This window comes from Chamaea fasciata, unplaced genomic scaffold (assembly GCF_029207755.1).
Source record: "Chamaea fasciata isolate MVZ Bird 193981 ecotype frontalis unplaced genomic scaffold, bChaFas1.0.hap1 SCAF_10, whole genome shotgun sequence".
Taxonomy (NCBI): domain Eukaryota; kingdom Metazoa; phylum Chordata; class Aves; order Passeriformes; family Sylviidae; genus Chamaea; species Chamaea fasciata.
The window spans coordinates 13864326-13889273 of record NW_027094095.1 but is presented as its reverse complement, the minus strand read 5'-3'; the positions used below and the strand labels follow the sequence as shown (position 1 = coordinate 13889273).

Sequence of the window (24948 nt, the reverse complement as noted above, 5' to 3'; positions counted from 1 at the left end):
TTGAATGTATTTTTATTTTGAATTAGTTGACATCAGTTTGCAGGTGAGATTGCTAAAATGTGTAATACATTGTCAGCAAAGAAACACTTGATTTCTTTCTTCAGACCATCAGTGTGAATTCAGTTGATTTCCTGTTTAAAGTAATGTGATGTTTTTACACCAGTCAATAAACAGTAACTGGAATCTGTATTCTCTTGCAGCGTGGAGGGACTTACTCAACAGGCCGATGCATCATGGTAAATGTTCTTTCTCCAAAGACATTGACTTGCTGCTAACTGCCCAAGATCTCACAACCTAGTCAAAAGTTGCTTCTAGAAATCTCTTTATCCCCCTTGTCACTCAAACTAACAAAAAGAAAATTAAATTATCTTTGTTGATTAAAAATCCAAAACTGTCTAAAGGGTTGTCGACCTTGTTACCATTTTCTTCTGCAGATTCTCTCTTCTTATCTAAAGTAGCTCCGTGATAGAAGCTTTGTTTTTTCTCTTTTCACCCTTTATTCTTAGTGTTTTCTTGCTGTTCAAGATCACTTATTTCAACAGCTCTGAAACTGCTTTCATCTACTTTTTAATGATTGTGATGGTGTAGATCTCCTCAGTGATGGAGCTCAAGTGTATGAGGTCAGATAAAAAAGAATGCAAGCAGCAGAATTACGTTATTTTTAACAGCTGGATTGGCACAGTTTTGATTATTTGTCTGGAAAGATCTCTGAAATAATTTTAATAGTATCAGTTGGTGGAATGAAGTTATAGAAAGCTACTTTGTGGGTTCTTCCTTTTCCCACCAAGTAGAACTTGATTTCCTGAAAATCACTTACATAAAAATAATTTTTCAGCAAGATAATAAATACCAATGTGGTTTCTTTACAGGTTCCTTCCAGTTCCTCTCAGAGCAGCTATTCAGGCAGTCAGGTATGAGTCCTAAATTCCAATATTTGTATGTTTCCCTTCAGTAACCTTGAATGACTTCACTTCTGTAACTACAGAGTAGTGAGGTGATTTAATACTGTACTGAAATATCTTCACTGCCCAGAATGGCAGAGGTGTTCATCCAGGAAACAGTATGCTTGTACCTGGGCTAAGTTCAACTGCCTCCGCTGTGTTGAACTCAATAGCTTGCTCCAGTTTAATGTCTGTATTGTTTTTAACAGCAGACTATATCTGCAGTTGAAAATCTGGGGATATCACTGTCTAGTTAGCCTTTTAAAACTTCTGGGGTATGCATGACTGCATTGTTACCACTTCTGCTTCATTAATCACAGCAATGTATACTTGTTTTTTAGTTGATTATCTCCACTACCATTAATACACCTATTTTCTCTTTAACTCTTAGAAACTTTCTGGTATGTCTCCAGTTTCTTGAACTGAGCTTATCAAGGACGTATTTCTTACTACTTACTAGTGGTTATATTTATTAGTGAATTATCTGGTAATATTCCATTTCTTCAATCTTTACTGCTTGTAATGAATTACCAGATACAGGGAACCACAAATTATTTTGATATTCTGGTTTTCTTCCTTGTATTTTTAAATATATAATCCATATTCTTTTCTAACAGTTGAGTTTCTCATCTTGTAATATAACTACTTGAAGTTACTATTTTTTTATAAAATATGAGCCATTCTGTAAAATTTTGAAAGATTTCATGACCAGTGACAAAGCTGATGAAAGTTACATGAAATACAGATGAAAGCTAATGTCTCACATTAAGTTAGAATTGTTACAGGCAATGCCAGTGAACTGGTAGCACATTGTCAGCTGCACAATGCTTCATGCCATAAACATCCTAGCATTGGGTTTTTTCTGTCTTGCCCATTTGAGATTTTTATATGAAAATAATTGACTTCTATTTTTATTTCAGGGTGGAGTAGTCTACACAATAAGCAAGAGTGGATGTGGCCCTGTAAGCACTATTTTTACATTTTCTTTCTTGTCCCCAGTGTAACTATGATCATAGTAACTCTTAGCTTTCAATGGCATTATTTAATAAATGTTCATGTGGGAGTCTCTTTTACAAATAGAAAATACTGATGAGAAATAACTGGTTTATTTTTTGTCTTAGGGAGGTGCTGCTGGTACATATGGCCAACACGCCTGCAGAGATGTAAGCTGGTTACACATTTTTTACTGATTGTCTCCTAATATGCTTCTTAACGTCCTTGTTGAAAATTGCATTTGATTCTCTTCTGTAGAGCTATTGAAGTCTTCCTAAACGTATTCAGGAAAACAGTGTTAGCTTGAGGTATTATTCTGAGATTAAAACCCCAAATTAAAAGGTTTTACACTACCAGTTCCTCAAAACCTAATCATTTATGTTTTAAGCTGTATATGTACACATAGGTGATCTATAATATCTTCTATTAGAAACTCTTAATTTGTTTTCCTACTAAAATGTCAGAATTCTTATGATGTAATGCTTTTTATCAGGAAAAAATTTTGTCTTTGGATATTGCATATTGTGGAATATTATTAGGGGTTTTTTACAATCTTTGCATATTAATTCTTTAATTTAAAATTTCTATTGTCCATCTCATTTATTTCATTTTCACTTGAAAAAAAAAATAATTAGCAAATTATTGCATAAATAAATACCTGATTTATATTTTTATTTCAGACTGCATCCTCATCTGGGACTGGTCTTACTTATGGCCAGGTAACTGTGTTTTCCAACATGTTTCTATCTTCCTAATGTATTCAAAAGCTAAGCAGTTATGCCCAAATTTACCAAACAATAATTAAATTTGTGGAAGGGGATAAAGGCAAAATCTCTCAAATGATTTACTAATGATCATATCTGGAAATAACTTCATCAGATGAATTACATATTTGGTGTTTGTTGCTGTATCCTTACTTCCATTTTCCACCAAAAATCAATTATATTTATTCTATAAATTGACACCAGTTACTTTTATTATGCTTTTCCAAAAGTCAGTGCTTTCTTTGATGGTTACTAAGAATTAAAAGTACTTTTTTCAGCTTTTGCTTATGTAATTCTACTTATTGGTGGATGAAATGCAAAACATCACTGCACATTATTTTATGCTTCATTTAAATAATTTATCTTGTTTTAACATATGTATCCCAGTTTTCCCCGATTCTATTGCAATGGTAGGTTTTTTAAATTGAGCAGATGGGTTCTGGAACTTGGGTTGGTTTTTTTTTTTTCGGATGAAGGTAGGAGAGATTAATTCTTTTTCCTACTGATAGATTAGTTTTCTTACAAACTTCCAATTTGATGAAATTTTCACCTTTTATACAGCAGCCTGTAAACTAGCAAAATAATTGGGCTTTTAAAAAAAATTAAACCAGCTGATATATTGCAGTTATTAATTTATTAAATGCCAGTACATTAATATTTTTCTTCAGACTCTTAATTTGTTTGGTACTTCTGGGGCACCGTGATAACTGAAATATTCTTGTGGGGAATAGTGCTGTAGTTAATTTGCCAAACATTTACCTAAGCAATAAATGAATTCTGTATTCCTTACAGTCTGTCCCTTCAAGCAGTTCAGATTCCAGTAAGAAGGTAAGCACTCCTCTTCAAGGGGAAAAGAATTCTTACAGTTATAGCTTAGCATAACTCCTGTCATTTCAGTCAGATTTCAAGGTTTTAACCCAGATTGACTCATACTATTTGATTTGGTTTGGTTCTTAGAGGTGGGGAGAGAATGAGAATACATTAACACAGCAGAAGATAAAATTATTGCATTTGGCTTAAGTTTTTTTAATGAACTCAGTATCAAGTCTTTTTTGTTTGTTTGTTTGTTTGTTTGTTTATATAATACTGAATAAAGACAAAATAAATGGATGTCCTAATTTGGGGCAGAAAGTTTGAATAAAGGCAAAATAAGTTGATGATCTAGTTTGGGGTGGAAAGTTGAGGATCAAAAAGGGCACACAGTACAGGCCAGTAGATATGGTGCAAGACACGAAATCTTGCTTCTGTCTCTACAGCTGCATTTTGTGGTTTGGGGAAAATCTTTTATCTGCTTATACTCTTGTGTAAACTAGGTATAAATATATGTACTTCTTTGTTTGGTAATGGACATTAATTTTTAGTAAAAATGTAATTTTATAAAAGGGATCTTCCATAGTAGTATTAACAGAGTTTGTAAATTAAAAAATTAATATTCTTCATTTTTCTGACATATTTAACAGTTTTAAAAATCTCTACGGTGAGTAAACAGCTCCCTCTGGTTTCTCCACAGGTAGTGGTCGTTGCCAACAGCAACCCTTTTCCACCTGTGGTAAGCTATTTTTCTCTACAATACTCATTTTCTCTACAAATAATCTTGACCCAAAAAGCTTTCAAATACCTAGATTTTTAATTTTTCAGAAATATTCCTGGAGACAATATTTTGGCAGGCAGAATTTACCCTGTGTGTGTGAATATCTTCAGGGAAGGCATGTCACAAGATAGGTACAAACCTCGTGGTTCTGTGATTGCAGTTAATACTTGCAGAGACCACAGATTAGCTGCAGACAGCAGGTCTCACCATGTATGCAGTCTCTGTGCTCCTGAATAGTTTTGATTTTCTGTTTCTATTGCAATTTTCTTCTGTAAGTTCACTTCTATTCTCATTTTTAAATTATTACATTTTCACTCTGCTTACTTGGAACTAAAACTAAGTTTAGCCTTCAGGTGCTTGAAGTGAACTTTTATAATGTAATATTTTAAAGATGTATCATTTCTAACTGACCATGCTGCTCTAACCTGAATAAAGGTTAAGATGCATTTATTCTATGCCATCCTTTTTATATCATTCCTTCACATTCCACTATGTATTGCATCTGAAATATAAGGGCCCTATTCCCCTTTCTCTGCTCCAATGTTCTGTTTGGGCAAGCCCTTGTGCAAAATAATGAAAGATTTTTCTGTTTATTTGCAGCGTCAGACCTTCCCTCAGGTAAGCATGCTTCCTCTTGTGATTCCTAGAGTATCATAATAGTTCTTATGGGATCAAACCAGTAGTCTCAGAATGGTGTGTGCTACACTTGTCCCTCATGCCACAGAATTCAGCAAAAAGTGTCTGGATGAGGAAGTGGGTTTGTATGTGTTGGTGTATGTGCAGTGCAGGTGACAGTGAGATAGGTTAGGAGGGGTGATGATGTCTCAGCTTCCCTCCCCACATTTGGAAAAGCCAAGCTGACTGGTAGTGCAGAAATGTGGTGCCCATAACCTGTGCTCCGCTGCTCTCCACAGAAGATGTAAGAGTAGAAAATAGCTAAGGAGGGCCAGTCTGCCTCCCCAAACCTTCGGAACTGAGAATAAACTACCTTCATGCTGGTTGTTAAGAGCTGACACACAGTACCTCACACCTAGGACCTTTCTCTTTCTTCTCACAAACTAAATAGTTCAACTTAGTGTTTTCTGTTTAACTGCATTGCATTAAACAACTCAATTAAAGGTGCTAAATTATGTTTCTTTGTTTCTGGATTGTTTTTTTAGAGTTTGGGAAGCTCTGCAACAAGGATCATAGTACAGGTAGACACTTTTTCCTCCATTATACATGAGGTTTAAATGAAGATTTTTATTAGTAAACTAAATAATAATTCCTGTCTCTTAAGGGACAAATAAGTGTGGATAACTTAGAGATATCTTAGATGTCCACAAACTACAGTGGTGGAGTAGGGTATTTATGTGACTACTGCAAAGGGGATATCTTAGCTGGTGGCTGAATAAAGACTACTGCAGCTGTTTTCTACACCTGTAAATTTAGAAAACCTCTGTATAAAAATTCCATTGTGCTCTTGAAATTGGCAAAATTTGACCATCTCAGTCTGCTCAGGAAGGAGGATGGAATTCTAGAACTAAAGCTTGAATGTTAGTCAGTATCAAATCAAATATAAATTGTAACCTGCACAGTTCCATTTTCGTTCAGTCCATTTTTCAAACAGTCCATTTTTTAATGGAAACACCCAGTTCAGAATTACATTTTTAAAATCCTGCCATTAATGCTTAGGTGGACTGTTGTATTTTTAATTTTGCTTCTTGATAACCAGGCACTTGGAAAGTGGATTGCAATCTAATCTCAGTAACAGCATGCTTATAAAGTATTATGAATATCATTCAGACATATTTTTCTGTGCTCTTTGCCATTTTAGCATCCATCCCACTCATAATGGCTAGTCAATCAATTAGATTCCAGTCCATCAGACTATGACAACAAATTCTCACTTTCATTGAAAGAACAGTAGCAGGTCTACCCCAGCTGAAATTTGTCTTTCCAAAACCATTGCTTTCAAAATGTATAGCATTATTTTCTTCCATGACTAGTAATGAATGCTGGCAAAGAAAGGAATAAGATTTCCTTGTTATTTTATTTCTGACTTTAAATTTACAGTGTTTTGTTTACACAGGTTAACTGTCTTCAATGTGTAAATATAAAAAATATTTTATGCTCATAATCCACATATTTTGTGGGAATCAAAATATTTTTTGCAGTGGCTTGTGGCTTTTCCTTACATTAAATTGTAATGAAAATTAAATTGTAATGAAAATGTGGATTTTTCAATTTCTGTTTTGGCAAATTCTTTGTCAAAAGTTTGTTGTGCTTATTAATAGAAATATCAGTCATAATGTGAATACAAATAGATAGGAGTTTAAGGTAATTTGTGAGGTACATTGGAAAGGCAGAATTATTTTAACTCACTTCAAATGCCACAATATGACACAAAGATGTATTGTACAATTAATTTTCTTTAAGAAAATTATATCAAGATATATAAATACTTTTAACACTTTATTTGTGTAGGATCTTTATATACATTTTATAGCACATGGAGATGGTATAAAGTAAGAAAATGTGTAGTGAACCCTTTGTGGCTTTCAAACTGTCTAGTAGATAGAAGGACAGAGTGACTTCTTTAAATGGCTTAGTGCATAAGTAATTCCTCTTAAAAATAAATGCCCATTTTTTGTTCCTGTATAGAGTGGACAAAAACAGCAAAGCAGCAGCAGTACTTATATTCAGGTAAGTAGACTTAAAAATTGTAATAAATATTCATGTAGATTTCACTTAAACAGGGCTAGCACAACTTAGGAAAAATTATTTTCTGCATTTAAAAATGGATTTCACAGGTGCAGGTATTTTTATTTCCCTGGCTTTTGTTCATGAAAATACCATCTGACATTGGTGTTCAAATGATTTTGTTTGCGATGCTCACAAATGCATTTCCATGTGTGATGGGTTGACATGAAATGAATGCATTCCACTCAGAGCATAAAGGTCATGGCCCTGAGAGGATGCAATTCTAGGCTCTTTACCACAACATCAGCCCCATACTGATAGATTCAGAGCCCATGCATATTAGGCCTCAAATTGCAAAAGTTTTAAAGGGTAGTTGCTGAGCCAGATCAAGAATGAAAAATCATAATCGTGGAACTTAAAGCCATGAAGATAAAGCTACTTCTGTGAAAAAACGTAAGGGAATTTTAGAAAATACTCACACAGTGTCATCATAAATTATTGCAAAGTAAAATTTGAGAATATTCATGGTATGAACTCAAGTATGAAGGCTCTTCAGGTCTTCCTCCTCTTGGGGACTAGGGTAGGAGAGATTCAAAAGTCTGTCAATATTCTCTATAGCACTATATGCATCCAGAAAACTGTCTCAAAAAGGTAGGTATGACTTTTAGCAATCAGGGCCACGGGGAGGTCGCTATTCAACAGCACTAATATTCAATATGCACAAGGCTGGCAGTCGTGGCTTCTGGGAGAATAGGACAGTCTATTGAACAGCTGTTACCAGACTATTCTATCTCCTTTGTGCTTTTTGTGAAATCCCCATGGAACTGTAGTTCTATGAACATCCTGCTCTTGAAAGAAGCCTCCTTGTCAAGGTGTTAATTGTCTTCTCTTTATTTAAAGGGTTCCCAAGGCAGCCAGTCCTACGGCCAGGTAAGACTTTGTTGCTGAAATGTATTGAGATTTTCTATAGGAGCCTGTCTTGTAAACGGGCTTCAGGGTGTGGGCAGTTTTTTACCTTCTTGGTATTTCTGAGTGGTCCTTGATTCTAGTCTGTACCACTGAAATACGTTGAAGGAAAAAAATAATATAGTACAGAGGAACTTTAGGAGGAAATGGACTTTTCTGTTCCTGCTGTAGTAAGACAATACAGCTTTGTGTACAAATATCTTCCTACCTTCCTTGCAGGTCTACAGACCTCAAGGTGGCAGTTCCTACGGCCAGGTAAGCATCAGTCAGTCAGCAGTCAGAATAGAGCATTTCAGAAATGAAGAACTGTGGCACTGTAAAGGCACTTAACAATCCCTCAGAATTTGAATTTTAAAGGACAGTTTTCTCTGAAAGTGTCTATTCTCACACTCAACATTTATGCATGTGCTACTTATTGATTTGGGATCCCAGTGTGTGAAATCATCACACTCAGCATCCTCGTGAGAGCCAGAAGAAGGCTGGTTCTGCACACTGCCCTGCATGGCTTTGGGATGTAGTTGCTCGCTGTTGCTAATGCGGGCTGGATCCCTTATTGAGAGGGAAGTAACCAAACGGTGTCCTTGTCTTAGGGTGGACCAAGTTTCTCAGGCAGCAGCAGCAGCAGCTCCTATGGCCAGGTAACCAAACTGGTTGTTCTGTAGGAAGTTCTTCACTGATCTTTCTGTGACTGACATGACTGGCAGACTTTTGAGAGTGATGTTTCCCTTGGCAGTCTGTACCTCAGTTTGGGCTGTGACTGCTGCTGGGAATAAGATAATGTGCTGCACAGCTGCACAGCCATTAACATACTGTTCTGGGTCCTTCGGCATAGGAAGAACCTTTTAGGGAATCCTGCATGCAGCTGTCATTTCCATAACAGCTCTTTCCATCCTGCTATTTGAAGAAACCTCCTTGTCAAGGTGTTAATTATCTTCTCCTTATTTAAAGGGTTCCCAAGGTAGCCAGTCCTATGGCCAGGTGAGGCTCTGTTGCTGCAATGTGTTGAGCTTTTCTGTAGGAGCCTGTCCTGTAACTGGGCTTTGGGGCATGGGTGGCTTTTACCTTCTTGGTGTTTCTGAGTAGTCCTTGTTTTGGTTTGTACCATGAAATTCTATGAGGGAAAAATAACGTAGTAGAGAGGAACCTTTAATGGAAGTGGGCTTTTCTTTCTGGTATTGTGTGATTCTGTTGCTGCTGTGCTGGGACTACACTTATGCAGCTCTGTTTACAAATGACACCTTACCTTTCTTACAGGGCTCCCAGCCTCAAGGTGGCAGCTCCTATGGACAGGTAAATGTCAGTCAAAACAGAACATTTGAGAAAGTGAAGTGACATTGCCCTGAAAAGTTAGAAGATATTAAAATATTCTGTTTTCAATTCATGTTGAATTCTTAACCAATATATCCCTGAGTCCATCTAAAATATTTTGTTGGGAATGTGACCATTGTGTTTCCATGGATTGCTAAAGGAATCCTAGATTTCTTCTGCAATCTTACCTTTACCCTGGGTTTGGAACTTTATAAATTTATAGTAGAAAAAGTGTATTTGATGCTGTTCCCATTTCAGTTGATGGTACAGTACAAATTTATAGGCAGTTCTTGCTGCCTCTTTGCTTTCAGCAGAGAAGCAGCGTTGAGAAACTGATGATCATGGGGTCAGGTTCTCAGCTGAATGGTACTGGAGCCTGCAACCAATGAATGTCTACCTCCCTTCACAGTTTTTATGTAGATTAAAGCAGCCCTAAGATAGCTGTGAATTTTGTCAGGATCTCTATGTCAGATAGCAAAGATAGACAGGATACTTTGAATGCTCTTCGGTAATCCCTGTCTACATAACTCTTCCAGGCAGCTGGGCACAGGTCTGCTTGTACATGAAACAACTGCACTTTTTTGAGATCATATTGAAGGCAGATTTCAACAGCAAATAATAACCACAGTAACTTTATATTACTGAGAATTTTTTTTAAAGTACGGTCATCCTCGGCTAATTTATTCGACCTGCTACTTTGAATTGCAATGGTTTGTTTCCATTTTATGAACATATATTTTTTCCAAGATTATTTCCTATTTTTAAAAAAACTAGTTTTCACCCCAATTTTCTTTCAGAGGAAGGGAATTTTTCAACTGGGACCAGTGAAAAATATGAATATATGAAATCAATATACACCTAGTATGCAATATTAGCCATCTAAGCCCGTTGACTGAAAAACAGAAGGAAAGGAAAAATAAATATAATTAGAAAATTTTGTTTCCCTTCCTAGAAAACTCTCATAAGTTAGAGTAGTGTCTGAGACTGATGGCAATCTACTCTATGATTGTCATTCAGTAAACACAATGTGATCACCTATTTCTCCAGATTAAGAAATATCAAAATAATTCCAGTTAAGCAGTAGAGTCTATACATTCTCTTATTCTGTTTTCTACCCCCAAAAATAGACATTAGAGAGGCACCTGCTTCACAAATACAGTAACTATGAATCAATTGTTAATTTCATACAGGGGTACCAGCCTCAAGGTGGCAGTTCCTACGGCCAGGTAAGCACCAGTCAGTCACCAGTCAGAATAGAGCATTTCAGAAATGAAGAACTGTGGCACTGTAAAGGCACTTAACAATCCCTCAGAATTTGAATTTTAAAGGACAGTTTTCTCTGAAAGTGTCTATTTTATGTCTCAAAGTGAGTATGAGTGCCACACTCAAAACTTATGCATGTGCTACTTATTGATCTGGAATCGCAGTCTGTGAAATCATCACACTCAGCATCCTCGTGAGAGCCAAAAGAAGGCTGGTTCTGCACACTGCCCTGCATGGCTTTGGGATATAGTTGCTCGCTGTTGCTAATGCGGGCTGGATCCCTTATTGAGAGGGAAGTAACCAAACGGTGTCCTTGTCTTAGGGTGGATCAAGTTTCTCAGGCAGCAGCAGCAGCAGCTCCTATGGCCAGGTAAGCAAACTGGTTGTTCTGTAGGAAGTTCTTCACTGATCTCTCTGTGACTGACATGACTGGCAGACTTTTGAGAGTGATGTTTCCCTTGGCAGTCTGTACCTCAGTTTGGGCTGTGACTGCTGCTGGGAATAAGATAATGTGCTGTACAGCTGTTAGCATACTGTTTTGGGTCCTTTGGCACAGGAAGACCCCTTAAGGGAATCTGCATGCAGCTGTCATTTCCATAAACATCCTGCTCTTTAAAGAAGCCTCCTTGTCAGGGTGTTAATTATATTCTTTTTATTTAAAGGGTTCCCAAGGTAGCCAGTCCTATGGCCAGGTGAGAATTTGTTGCTGCAATGTGTTGAGTTTTTCTGTAGGGGCCTGTAACTGGGCTTTGAACATGGGCTTTTTTTCCTTCTGAGCAGTCCTTGTTTTGGTTTGTACCATGAAATTCCATGAGGGAAAAATTACATAGTAGAGAGGAACCTTTAATGGAAGTGGGCTTTTCTTTCTGGTATTGTGTGATTCTATTGCTGCTGTGCTGGGACTACACTTATGCAGCTCTGTTTACAAATGACACCTTGCCTTTCTTACAGGGCTCCCAGCCTCAAGGTGGCAGCTCCTATGGACAGGTAATTTTCAGTCAGTCATTGGTCATTATACAGCATGTACGTGATGTTCCCATATATAAATTGAGAATTCTGTGGTTTCTTACTTTAAATAATATAGTAAGTAACTCTTTAAAATTAAGTGTTGTGAACTTTTTTTCATATGGCTCTAGCAACAATAGGCTCACTGAGGCAGCACTTTCCCTTGTAGAAAGGAGTGCAGGTGTCAGCTTTCTGATGCACTTTGATATTCAACATACTGAGTACTTTACTAGATAATTCACAGTAGGGTATACTTGGGTTTGAAGCAGCCTCGCAGCTAAAGCCCTTTAAAATTCATATTTATGTTTGAAATGGAGAGTAGAAATATGTGGATCATGAACTATTCTTTTTTTTTTTCCAAGCAGGGCGGATCTGCTTCTTATTTTGGCAGCAGTGGTTGTGGACAAGTAAGACTTTTTCTGCAAACTTTTTGAAAACTAGACTCAGCTTTCTTTGCAATAGTTTTTAATAATTTTATAATGTTTGTTAGTTTGAAATCTACTGTTTTCTTGTGACACGAACTTATCTAGCACAGAGGTCAAGAAAGGCTGCTATTGTTGGCCATTGTAACGAATATGAAGTGGCTGCTCCCATTTGGAGTTGCACATGGGAGACAAACAATTAGTCTGTCTACTCAATAAGTCTATAAAATCTCTGCTTGGGAATTTTTGGATGTTGATGATAAGATTCCAGGTGAAAGCATAATGGATGAGGCCAATAGTAAACCTATGTTTGAATAAATATATAGAGGGAATCAAGCAAAATGAAATATAAGTATAAAACCAGATATTTTTATGAGAAATATTAGGACTGATGTAAGTTAGGCATGAATGGAAATACATCTGAAAGCATCACAAGGAGCAGTACAACAAGAACACAGTTATCAGCAATGAAAATCACAAACACTGAAGAATGGGTGATTTCCACTAAGGCGTGTCACAAGTTGACTTATTAAGAGAAGACCCTTGCTGTAATAATGGGAGGGTGACAACCAGGGTAGAACTCTTTCTGTGTACTGTTCCTCATCCTGTTATCACAAAATATACCCAGGCAAATGAATGTCTCTGAGCAGAAGCCTTGCCTAAAATCCACAGCGCTGAATCTAGCAAGAGATTGATGTTCACATTTAGATAGATGGTCACCCAACAGTAACAGTTACTTCCAAAAAACCCCACCAGCTTTACCAATCAAGAGGAACTAGGATGATACAGAGAGACATCAGTTACCAACCTACCTCTTTCCATGTGGCTCACAAGTATTCATTTGATCATCTGTGTGCAAGTGCCTTGATGCTTGTATGGGGGTATGAGAGTGACAGAGGGCAAAGCCACACACTTAAAGGGTTAAGTAAAATTAAACTCACTCTCTGTAAAGTTATATGTTGAGTTTTGTTACACTAAATCTCACATAGGAAATTTTAAGGAAACTAATTACTTTGCAAGAAAATGGCATTTACCTTTTTATTTGTTTGGTTTTCGACAGGGTGTCTCCTATGATAGCAACCCCTGCCACCAGGTAAATGGTCTTTCTTCTCTTATTTTAAGATGCATCTGAAATTAGTTTTGGCACTAACCCAATTATTCCCAAATTCAGATTCATATTGCACAAATCCATGTAATCTTATGAATTTTGACATTAGAACTCACTATCTTCCTGTTCACAGGAGTATTCACTTGGGCTTTGGAGTCTTTTTTGTCACTTTTTCCTTGCATTACATTTTGAAATGTCTAATTCTATAGGACATTAAGGCCAGATTCTAGAGAGAAGAAGTCTGCTGCAGAATTGTTTAACTGGCATGTCTTAAATCAGGGCTGGAGTTCACCAGCTTCTTTCTTCCTGTCAAAAGCCAGAAAATACTTTACAACTGCCACTTGAGGTTCCTGAAGCAAACTGAGTTTGTGCAGTGAACTATAAATAGCTACCTGTGGTTTTGCTACAAGTTCAAGTGTTGGAGCTCTACAAACCACTACCCTAAAAGATGTCAGCCATGTTAAAAGAAGTAATCACTGTGATGTTAAAAATTAGGCAGAAAATGGCAACTGATGAGTTCCTTTTTATTCATTATACTTTTTTTGATTCTTACTGAGTTTTCACAAGAAACAGAAAAATTGGATAGATTAATTGCTTCAACAAATGCTGTGTTTCAGCAATATAAATATATACTATATTTATAAATATGTAAACAACATAGGTGTTGCCATGATAATATATTATAATGTGGTACAATATTTACAATGTACTGTATGTAATACATTATTGTAACTTAAAAGAACTATATATTAAATAGCTATATATTTTATAATAACTTTCAATTTTTTAAAAGGACCTATTTCTTTTTAAGACTAAAGAAAATGCTTAAATTTTGTTCCAAAATCTTCTAGAACATCGAAAGATAATACTTTTCATTTAATTTTTCTTTGTCTGTTCTGAATGAAGCCTCAGTCCCATTTTAGCGAATGGCAAATATCCCACTCCCTTCAATAGTTCAGTATTTCACTATTCTTATTATGACACTAGTACTTCTACAAATATTTTTTTCTGATTTCACTGGAAGGAGTTACATTCCTCTCTACAGAGGGCATATTGAAACATACTGAGTGTTTTATTAAAACTTTTTCCTCAAGGCCACTGTATCTCATAGGTCACAGCTTTCTGTGTAACAATGCTACCAGGGGAATTTGTATGAACTTGTTCCATTTGTATAAATTAGGTTTTCTACAGGAGGAAAAAACATACATTCTCTAGTGAGTGTTCAGAATGGAACTCATCTGTGCACTAGACAGTATTTAAAGTTAAATGTTTGAGGTTCCTTGATTTATATCTCACTTAGTATTTACCACTGCATTACTGGCAATCTGTGCTCATTACATTAGAAATTATATCCATATTGTATATCTGCCTCTGCTTCTTACTCTTCCTAAGCAAGTATCATAGCTTTCATCAAAAAATATACCGTGGCCAAACAGTGAGTGTCTAAAGCATTTTTGTCTGATTTACAGGGTGGATCACAGGGTGGTCAGGTGAGTACATCTTTATTATCCATTGGTAAAACCTTTTAAAGCAAATGTAATCCACACTAGTTTTCTTGCTCCTGGGGATATAGACTCCTGCAGAGTCTTTGTGTTCTGTCTGTAAGTCATTCTCTGCAAACGTGCTTTTTATCAGCTCTGAAATCCATTTACATAAAAGTGGAAGTCACATAGAACTTTCATAGAACTCAGCAACCTATGATAGCTGTATGCAGCCAGATAAAATTCAGCTCTCCAGCATTCTGACTGTTGCTGTTTTATTTTCACAGGATGATTCATACTCCTCACAGAACTATGGTGGTAGCCAAGTAAGTATTGCCTCCCACAAGGGCTTTGTGAAGGTTTTAACTTCTATGATGACTGATCAATATCTGATCAGCAATACAGTAATGTAAATTCTAATTATCTTGTTTTTTCTTAGCAGAGTGGATCATCATCCTCCCAAAATTATGGTGACAACCAGGTAGGTAGACCTTGATTATCTCCTGGTAATAATTCTTATAAAGTTTGATAATTTATCCCAATATCTTGAAAATTGTATTTGTTCAAAGAAATCCTAGGTAATCGTTTATCCCAGCTTTACAGCATTTGAACCAAACCACAGTTTCTTCTGAAATAGAGTTTATATTTGTCTGTTTCATAGGATGGATCCTACTCACAAAACTATGGTGGGGGCCAAGTAAGTAATACTCTATTTCACCACTTATACATCACTTCATATAAACTTTAGCCTCTGCTCAAAATCAGGTTTTCTATATTCTTTATCCAATTTTTATTCGTTTTTTTTTTTTTGTTTTAAAGGGAGGATCATCCTCAGACACCTATTATGATAATAGTGTAAGTATTTCTTTCTTTCTCCTAGTCACATATTATTTGTAGTTCCTGCATTAACTTTCTCAAAGATTTAATAGAACGTAATTTTTTCTGTGCTCTTGGATTTGTTTCATTGGAGTTTTTTTCTTTACTGAAGTTTGGAACATTCCCTGTCCGCCACTGTTGCAGCTACGGATTTGGCTCCTTTTTGTCTTAAAGACAAAAAGACCCTAATTTAATTTAATTCTGCTTCTCCTTTGCATAAACATCTCTTCCGTCTTGCAGAGTAAACAGGAAAGTGTATTTTTAGCAATTCATTTCTGTGAGGAAATAACTGGTATCTGATGTCCTTCTAGGAGTCACAAGATTCTTCATACGATAATAATCCCAACGCTTGTGATGATGTGAGTATGCTTTCTCTAATATATTTTAATCAGAACATTTTTCATGTAGATGAGAAAATACTGCTCTGCTAGATGCAGTCTTTGGAGCAGAACGATCCAGAAAGAATGCTGAGTTTCCACACTAACAGTTATTTCAGCAACTGCCTCTTCTCTTGCTGAAAATTGTCATATATATATGTTTACAGATATAGTTAGTGCTTTAAATGCAATTAACTTGATGAAATGAAATATGAATAAAAATATTTCAATGGCTTTGCAGTAACAGCTACTTTCCTCAAAATCTAAGGGTATATTTTACATTAATTAAAAAAAACCAAACCTGCAAGAAAATCTTTAAATACATACAATGAATGCAAGAAGAAGTGACAAACAGTCCACTGCTTTTCATGTTACATTTGTACCAATCTAAGGATTGGACTGGTAGAATTTCAAACTAATTTAGACAAAACTGTGGAGAATGGGAGCAATAAGTGATTTTTGTTACGTCTGTATGCAGTATCAGAAACAATTTGTTTTCTTTAGGCTTACTTTATTTAAATAATTCTTTTAAAAATGAAATAATATATTCTTTTGCAGAATGACACTACCTACAGTAGCAATAATCAGGTAAGTACTTTGTTTGCTCTGTAGTGTTCAAATTCTAATGATTAATGACAGTGTTAGTAACTGAACACTTCTATATTAGACCTGTGGACCTTTAGTATATGATTATTTTATAATACCCCTCAAAAAGTTAATTATTTCTCTGTACTCAAGGCTGCTGCAAAATTACCTCAAATGGCACAATACTTCTAAGAATATATACTAATACATTCTCTTTGTAATATATCCACTTTGACTGGATAATTTGGGAATTGATCATCTGTGTACATGAGGCATGTGGCCATCTCAAGTTTTTCTCACTCATTCGGATTTAATGTCACCAATGTGCTGCTGCTAAAAAGTAACATTTGTGCCTGGTATTACCCATTACTCTGTCAAGACTTTCCATCTGTCCTGCAAGCAGAAACGGTGATTAACATGAATAGATTGTGACCAAGCAAATACACTGTTTTGTAAATAAATTACATTTTCTCTACTTGTTTCTGTTCATAGAAAATCTTTTTTCCATCTGCCACAGCCTCCTTTTGTTTTACTGCCATCTAGAGTAACCTTCTGTCATCAGTTACTTGCCTTTTCAAATTCAGTCCTTTATTATTCCGCTTCATTGTTTTCCCTATTTTTCCTCTGTAGTACTTAAGTACTGCACCAAATGTGCTCTAAAAAGTAGAGACCTTCTGAAAACATCATTTTTTTGTCTTGTATTTACCTTGAATGCATAGCACTAGGTTCAATTCAAAATGGTCGGAAAAAAACCCAAAAAAATTCTTCATCAGCAAACCCTGTTTAGGAGGCTCCTCACTTCCTCCTTTGTTAATGAAAAATGTTAGTATTCCCTCGGTTATCTCTGTCTAGCCTGTATGGCATTGTAAAAGAGTTTGCTTCTAAACTTTCTTGCAGAGAAGGATGGGGAATGCTAAAAAAAAAAGAGAGAGAAAGGATCCTGATACATATTGTATACTAAAGTACAGTGGTTCAGCTTAGGGATAACTCCCCTAAGCAGGAACTTCTGTTGAAAGAGATAACTGAAAACAAAGAATATGCTTTTTAAGAGTCTTACTGCTAATAAAATGAAATCTCTGGACATTTGGATTTTGCAAACATCTCCTTGACAAGTAGTAGATTTTTGCTAAAGTATTTAGTGTGGACAACTACAGCTATAAACTACTAACAGGCTTGTGGCTCCTTTGCAGCGTTCTGGTTGTGGAAAGAAGAAAGTTGTTGTTGCCCGAGTAAGTAACACTTCTTTTCTTTAACTTTTTGCCTGCTTGTAGGATTTTAGTCCTAACTATACCTTATCTGTCTTAATTATACTAATTTTTTCCATAATCATGTTTATAGTAGTTAATATCCTCCTTCATAAGGGAAAAGTAAAATAAAATTACTTGCTCTTTGGATGAATCTCTTTAAAGGAAGCATATATATATTAAAAAAAAAAGAGAAAAAGACATGAAAATCATGCTTTGAGGTATAGGGCAGCTCAAATTCCTGCTCTTCATTAAGCACATACAGAGCTGGTCCAAGCTAAAGTTACAATTGAATAAGTATCATATAAAGGACAGCTAATATTTTAGCTGAAGAAAGAATAATAAGTAAGGAATAATAATGTTTCCCAATTTATTATGCTTAGTGGTTGTGTAGAAGATACAGATATCTGTACTGTATAGTTCCAAGTCAGACTCAGTAGTAGCCCATAAAATTTATGTGAAAATAGCCTTTTATTTTATAATAGTGCATTCCTACTCAATGTAGACAACAATGGGTCTGAAGCACTTATAAACCAATAATATGGAAAGAAAAAAAGATCTATCCCTGATCATAGAATTTTCATCTCCTAATTGTAAATGTCATTATTTTTTTACAGGACACATCACATGTTTTAAACAGAAGAGCCTATGATGTACAGGTAAACCATTCCTGTCCCTTTTTCTGAGTTACTGCTGGTAGCAGTAAGCTTACAGCTGCTTGTGTATTACCTACAAAAAAGAAGGATCTAGTGTCCACAAAAAATGACTAATTCTCTTTAGGGTTAGATAGCTCTTTCCTGATAGCACTATGTATTTTATTTTATTACCCTTACAGATATGTGTCATTTTTTGTTTCTTCACAGAATGCATCTTCTCCTTCAAATAGCAGCCACTCTGACATGCAGGTAATAATGTAGTGTCAACTACATGATATCAAGGAGCTTTCTGATAAATTATATTTAATTTTGAAAGTTATGTTCCAGTAATTTTTCTGTGCTGAAGGATGCTATTTTGATTTGACAGCATTTTCCCTCTAATGTCATAATTTTGCACAGTTGTAAATAGTGATATTAGGCCCAGCATATAGGTTCTTCTATTCCTTCACACCACTAAGCAGGTAAGAATTGCAGGTGGTTTTTTACATAACATTTTGTAAAATTAATTCAAAAAACACAAAATGTATAATTTCAGACTCTTATTTTAGAAACATTCTTGCGTTCTTGATTGTAATGGCTATATACATAATTGTTTCATTTTGCATTTGGTAAGAGGGTGCATCTTAGGGATTACAGACTTCTGTTACAAAAGTAGGTCCAACTTTCATATTTTGTAGAATTATTTACTGCTGCAGCAGTGTTTATTTAGAGAATTATGTAAAATTTAACTGATTCATAGCGGCATCTTTTTCTGTTTTTCTTAATATCTTGGCTTGGTACCCAAGAGCTTCCCAGGGGTCTGAAATCTGGCTACACCCAGCATTATGTAGATTTAACAGTAGCATAGTCCTCTGTCTCAGAGAGTTTGAAGTTCAATTCAATATTGCAGACAGATCTCTGAGCTCTGGAAGGTAACAGTTTTCTTAATTAGTTTCCCTAACGCCCATTCTATGTGAATTGTATTAAGTCACTTAATTAGCTTTCATTCTAATTTATGTTTTCACAATAATTCAACAGGGGATGTTCATTGGTGCAGGGAAGTAATGGAGTTTGTAATAGTGTTTCTCACGACATGGTTTTATATTTTAAATTCTAATTAAATTCTTTAATAAAATAAAATTGTTTTCTTCACAGGGTGGATCATTTATTGCAACCAGTGGATCAAGTAATCAGGTCAGGATTTTCTTTATTTTTAACTAGTCTTGTTCAGATAGCTTCCTAGTAATTAAACTAATTTGATTCAGAAATCAGAATTTAAGTAGTTTTACATGGAAGATTGGTGATGTTATCCGTTAATTTGTAGATGAAGTGACCCTTTTCATATTAAATTTATCAGAAATGGCTCTCTGAAATCACTTCTTAGCACTGTTTCAATATAAAATGTGTTTTATGGGTGATAGCTCCATGGGATACTCCTGACTACCCTGATACTTCTCTCTTGCTGAGGCATCTGCCATTGAGGCATCCCACTGAGAGATGAACTATCAGTCTGACTTCCAAAGCAAATGTCAACTGTACACATCTGTGCTGTCCCCCCATTTGTTCTAGGTACAGCAAAGGTCACACCTTCTCTGTAGTCCCACAGACTTTCTTCCCCTAAACAGTTTTGCATCTGAAATAAGATTTTATTTTAAATTTCCACAAAGCAATAATTTTTTCTTTTTTCTTTTTTTTTCTTTTTTTTTTTTTTTCATTTGTAGGGTGGTTGTGTTTGTCCTGATGGAAGCAGTGGTTATAGACAGGTAATTATTTTTCTGAGTTTATACTTCCTTCTACATTATTGAGTATTTTGAGTTAATCACCTTGTAAATATGGACATTTGGTTAACACTAATGGAGATTTCCTTAGTATGGGTCAGCTATATACAATTAAATGAAAGAATGAATTCCACTTAACTGTATAATTACCATTTGACCACTAATTTTCTGGAACTGTGCTTGGTGATCCACATGCTCTGTCACTTGACTATTATGTGTCAGCTGTTTTCAAAAGCCAGTCAATATGCCTTGTAGTAACCACAGTACTTAGTTGCATCCAGCTTAGTTTCCTTGTCTTTCTCACTGGTGCAATAAAATACTGTGACTAAAACCACCAAAATTTGATAAATATTTCAAAATATAATCCCTTAAATCAACATTTAAACTGTTCGTTGGTCTAAAGAATCACTGAAAATTTCAATGTCAGTTGCACTGGATAAACTTTTCTCTTAGGCAATGCCTCTGGGCCAGGAAAAAGGCCAAGGAATGTGCTTATGTGGGCATTATAGCCTAGCTTTACCATGCTTCTGGCTTTTGAATTCGCCTTGGATTTTAAAGTAACCTGTCTTCTACCAGGATACGTATTTCTGAATCTTTTATTTATTTACATAATCCCATTACATAAATCATAAATGGGTATTTACTTAAACCCATTTGAATGGTGTGATATTTCTTTAGTTTTCGATTTCAGCAAGAAGTGTTTTGTGAATTTCTTCTTTCTGTAAAAACTCCCATGCTATTTAAACAAACTTATTGTATAAAGAAATTTCTGCTTTCTGAACTTAACTTCATTAACTTAAACTATAGCAACAGCAATTTTGGTCAGGTACAATACCACCTCTTTCATCTAATTGAGGCTAAGCAGTAATCATGGCCTACATGCTGTGAAATATAAACTAGCCTATTAAAAGAAATAATACTGAAACTTCATTGGGGAAAAACCTCTTTATTTCTTGCATCATTGTATAAAAAACCCATTTATAAGGAAAAAGGTGGAGATATTTAGGCAAGTTTTTCATTCTAATAAACATTTTTCTTTGCATGCTTTAATTGTTGCAAAAAAGTTTTTAACAGAAATGTAGCAGAGCTTGTTTGAGGAGAGTGTATTTAGTTGCTATCAACAAAAATTCTCAACATGAAGAAAATAAGATGTCAAAACTGGACACATTAGAAAACCAGTTCTCAATGCAGATGTATCAACTTTGATACACAAGAGACTTATTTTCCAATTTGCAATCGTATCAGCTGATCAAATTAATTCATGATAAATTATGTAGCAGTAGACTTGATCTTTGCTTTTGTGGTCTTATCTTCATATTCTGTTCAGGGCCCTCTACACATGGCAGCTGCAGTGCTTACAGAAGCATGTAAACAGATTGGCCATGATAGGTTACATTCTAATAATAAAAAAGCAAGGTATAGGTAGATGTATACGTACAAATAAACTGCTATTCATAAATCTTAGATTAAAGAGAGAGTCATCTACTTCCTGGGGAAATGATCATAGCACCAAGCCTGACAGGGTTTAAGAAGCATTTAGACAATGCTCTCAGGCACATGGTGTGACTCTTGGAGCTGGTCCTGTGCAGGACAAGGAGTTGGATCTGATAATCCATTTGGGTCCCTTCCAATTCAGTTTATTCTGTGATTCCTTCAAGGTCCTTTGTATTTTAAGACCAAGAGATAGTCTTAAATACAAAGCACAGGGGAAAAACTCTTGCAAAAAGCTTTCTTTTAGATTTAAAATGTGTGAGTCACACAAAAGTCTCTTCAAACTTGAGAAGAGCTACGCATATTTAAACCATCTTGTTTCAAAAGAAAAAATGGGTTTACTTATGTGGATCCCCAAACTCCTCACACTGTAATTATTCTGCTTTTTCTCCAAGCTTCATTTAAAGACAAGATCTTCGTCTACAAATAGTCTCAGAAGAAGAAGTCTAACCATAGAGTAATACTTCCCCTGTTTTGTATATAAGGGGGAAGTGACAGTAATAGTGAATATAAGGAGCTGGTAAATACTCTTCTCTTTAAGTGGTGTGCTCAAAAACATGCTCTCCTTAATACTCTTTACACTTTGGAAGGCCAGTATTCCGGCAGTTTTTAAAAAGACCATCAAAGTCAAGATCATCTATAAAAATACACAGAGTTTGGAAGGTATTATATAGGATTCTGTGATTAGAGTAAAACTAAATGCTAGTACTACTTTCAGATCTTTTAACCTGAACAGGAAATAACAGAACCTGCTACAAACTTCCTTATCTCTAAAAAAAAATACAAACCAGCATTCTTTTTAAATGGTTGGTGTAAGGTTTTATTTGAAAGAATAGAAATTCACAGTAGACTCATTTATGTAAATGTCTGTTTGCAAAAAAATAGCTAGCCTGTGTTTTCATTTCAGGGAGCCCCAGGTTCTTCATACAGCACATATTCTGGTAACCAGGTAAACATTCAGATAAAGTGCCCTATTCAGAAGCTCCATCTAAATCCTTCCCTGAAGGAGTAGCCAGATATAAACCAGTAACCCATTTTGTCTTCTGCACAGGGAGGGCATTTCTACTATCCTGGAGGATCCTATGGACAGGTAGTAGTTCTTCCTTCCCTCACCAGGATAATACAGACTCCCATCCTCCTGGTTTCCTTCACTCCCAATATTGTGGGTGTTAAGACATACTAAAATTACACACCAGAATGTTATCCCTTAGAGCAGAAAAATTAAATTAAATCAACCCTGATGAAACCTGGTTGTGTGAAGCTCTACAGAGAACTGTACAGAATGGACTCTGCAGTTACTTTGCAAAATTCAGGTTTCAGCAGGCTAAGAAAATTGCTGCCAGAAGATTTCTTCCACTTCAACAACAATGGTCTTGAGTTTTACTTAGGCATATAAAAATTAGCTCAAAATTGGGAGAAAGAGTAAACTGAGAACCAGATGTGCAGGTATTTAAACTCTCATCTGCAAGAAAATAACTGGTCTGTGTTTTTCTTCCAGGGCAGCCCAGGTTCTTCCCACAGTTCTTACTCTGGTAACCAGGTAAATATTCTGGTCACTGTGCCTGCACAGGAGCAGCCTAAAAGTATTCTTTGAGAGAAAATTCAACTACAAAACTGAATTTCTGTGCTTTCTCTGCAGGGAGGGCCTTCCTATTATCCCGGTGGATCTTATGGACAGGTAGGTGCTCTTTGTAGAGGCAATACCCTTCCTTTATTGTCATTCCTACATTCCCCATGTAGTGACTGCTGTGAAATGTAACACACAAGCATTGAGTCTGTCATAACACCTAATAATTGTATCAGCTGTGTGTATCTTACAACATGAAATCTGTCTGAGAAAAAGACTAAATTGTACTTAAAACTTCCATGGAATGATCTTTCATCTAACTAAAAGGTTAGGGATAAGAAGTCCTCTTCTTTAACAGTATTGGCCTAGAGTGAGATTCAGATACATTGCTATTTCCACCATCCTGTTTGCAAGAAAATAGCTAGCCTGTGTTTTCATTTCAGGGAGCCCCAGGTTCTTCATACAGCACATATTCTGGTAACCAGGTAAACATTCAGATAAAGTGCCCTATTCAGAAGCTCCATCTAAATCCTTCCCTGAAGGAGTAGCCAGATATAAACCAGTAACCCATTCTGTCTTCTGCACAGGGAGGGCATTTCTACTATCCTGGAGGATCCTATGGACAGGTAGTAGTTCTTCCTTCCCTCACCAGGATAATACAAACTCCCATCCTCCTGGTTTCCTTCACTCCCAATATTGTGGGTGCTATGACATACTAAAGTTACATTCCTGACTGTTATCCCTTAGAGCAGAAAAATTAAATTAAATCAACCCTGATGAAACCTGGTTGTGTGAAGCTCTACAGAGAACTGTACAGAATGGGCTCTGCAGTTACTTTGCAAAATTCAGGTTTCAGCAGGCTAAGAAAATTGCTGCCAGAAGATTTCTTCCACTTCAACAACAATGGTCTTGAGTTTTACTTAGGCATATAAAAATTAGCTCAAAATTGGGAGAAAGAGTAAACTGAGAACCAGATGTGCAGGTATTTAAACTCTCATCTGCAAGAAAATAACTGGTCTGTTTTTCTTTCAGGGCGGCCCAGGTTCTTCCCACAGTTCTTACTCTGGTAACCAGGTAAATATTCTGGTCACTGTGCCTGCACAGGAGCAGCCTAAAAGTATTCTTTGAGAGAAAATTCAACTACAAAACATTGAATTTTTGTGCTTTCTCTGCAGGGAGGGCCTTACTATTATCCTGGTGGATCTTATGGACAGGTAGGTGCTCTTTCTTGTTTGTAGATATAAGAGACTTCTTATATTTTCACTTCTATTCTATCCTTGAAAGATGGAAAACACTTTCTTGAGAGATTCAAATTAATCAACTTTTCTTGTTTTCTGTACAGGGAGGGTCTTCTAATTATGATGGCAGCAGTGAATCCTATGGTCAGGTAAGTACTCTTTTCTTCCTCTTTGTGTAAATGTTGCTGAGGGCCAATACCCTGGGTGAAGTAAATATACGGCTATATCTGTATCTTGGCTCTCACTGATTCTAATGAAAGTGATCTTTACTTTGAGGAATGAGTAAATTTGTATATACTTTTACCTAAGTAGTCTTAACTAAGTAGTTTATAGGGAAGTAAAAGGTGGGGTGCCTCCAACCTTTAAGGCTTCTTCTTCTCAACAGTTCTGCTAACTAAGTAAATAATCATATTTTTTTAATTCTGCCAGAAGATCCCTACAGTAAGCATCAAAAAAAAAAAAGAAAAAAGTCTGTTTGCAAAATGAAAATTATTTATGTTTTCTGGACAGGGTGGATCTTCCGCATATAGTGGTTCTGAGACTTATGGCCAGGTAAATGTTATTCGTCTCCTACATCCATAGCTTAAGCTTGCTGTGTCGGTTCTTGTGTACTGGGTTCTATGTTTCAGTTAT

The 24948-nt window shown here is 35.9% G+C and overlaps 1 protein-coding gene across 1 annotated transcript in view; it reads left to right on the top strand.

The window, feature by feature from the left end:
- The first annotated feature begins 1033 nt into the window (after nt 1–1033).
- The window catches only part of LOC136294879 (uncharacterized transmembrane protein DDB_G0289901-like), a 40426-nt gene continuing 16511 nt past the window's right edge, over nt 1034–24948 (top strand). The window contains exons 1-35 of the mRNA XM_066193070.1: nt 1034–1060; nt 2615–2653; nt 3491–3526; nt 4209–4247; nt 4890–4907; nt 5450–5485; nt 6933–6974; nt 7872–7901; nt 8157–8192; nt 9192–9227; nt 10436–10471; nt 11171–11200; nt 11460–11495; nt 14513–14533; nt 14812–14850; nt 14964–15005; nt 15186–15221; nt 15344–15379; nt 15712–15759; nt 16336–16365; nt 17553–17591; nt 18224–18265; nt 18470–18511; nt 19397–19435; nt 19963–20004; nt 22418–22459; nt 22562–22600; nt 23009–23050; nt 23150–23188; nt 23521–23562; nt 23665–23703; nt 24110–24151; nt 24253–24291; nt 24420–24464; nt 24826–24867. Coding sequence (XP_066049167.1) covers nt 1034–1060; nt 2615–2653; nt 3491–3526; nt 4209–4247; nt 4890–4907; nt 5450–5485; nt 6933–6974; nt 7872–7901; nt 8157–8192; nt 9192–9227; nt 10436–10471; nt 11171–11200; nt 11460–11495; nt 14513–14533; nt 14812–14850; nt 14964–15005; nt 15186–15221; nt 15344–15379; nt 15712–15759; nt 16336–16365; nt 17553–17591; nt 18224–18265; nt 18470–18511; nt 19397–19435; nt 19963–20004; nt 22418–22459; nt 22562–22600; nt 23009–23050; nt 23150–23188; nt 23521–23562; nt 23665–23703; nt 24110–24151; nt 24253–24291; nt 24420–24464; nt 24826–24867 — 1308 coding nt within the window. The remainder of the gene's footprint in view (nt 1061–2614; nt 2654–3490; nt 3527–4208; nt 4248–4889; nt 4908–5449; nt 5486–6932; nt 6975–7871; nt 7902–8156; nt 8193–9191; nt 9228–10435; nt 10472–11170; nt 11201–11459; nt 11496–14512; nt 14534–14811; nt 14851–14963; nt 15006–15185; nt 15222–15343; nt 15380–15711; nt 15760–16335; nt 16366–17552; nt 17592–18223; nt 18266–18469; nt 18512–19396; nt 19436–19962; nt 20005–22417; nt 22460–22561; nt 22601–23008; nt 23051–23149; nt 23189–23520; nt 23563–23664; nt 23704–24109; nt 24152–24252; nt 24292–24419; nt 24465–24825; nt 24868–24948) is intronic.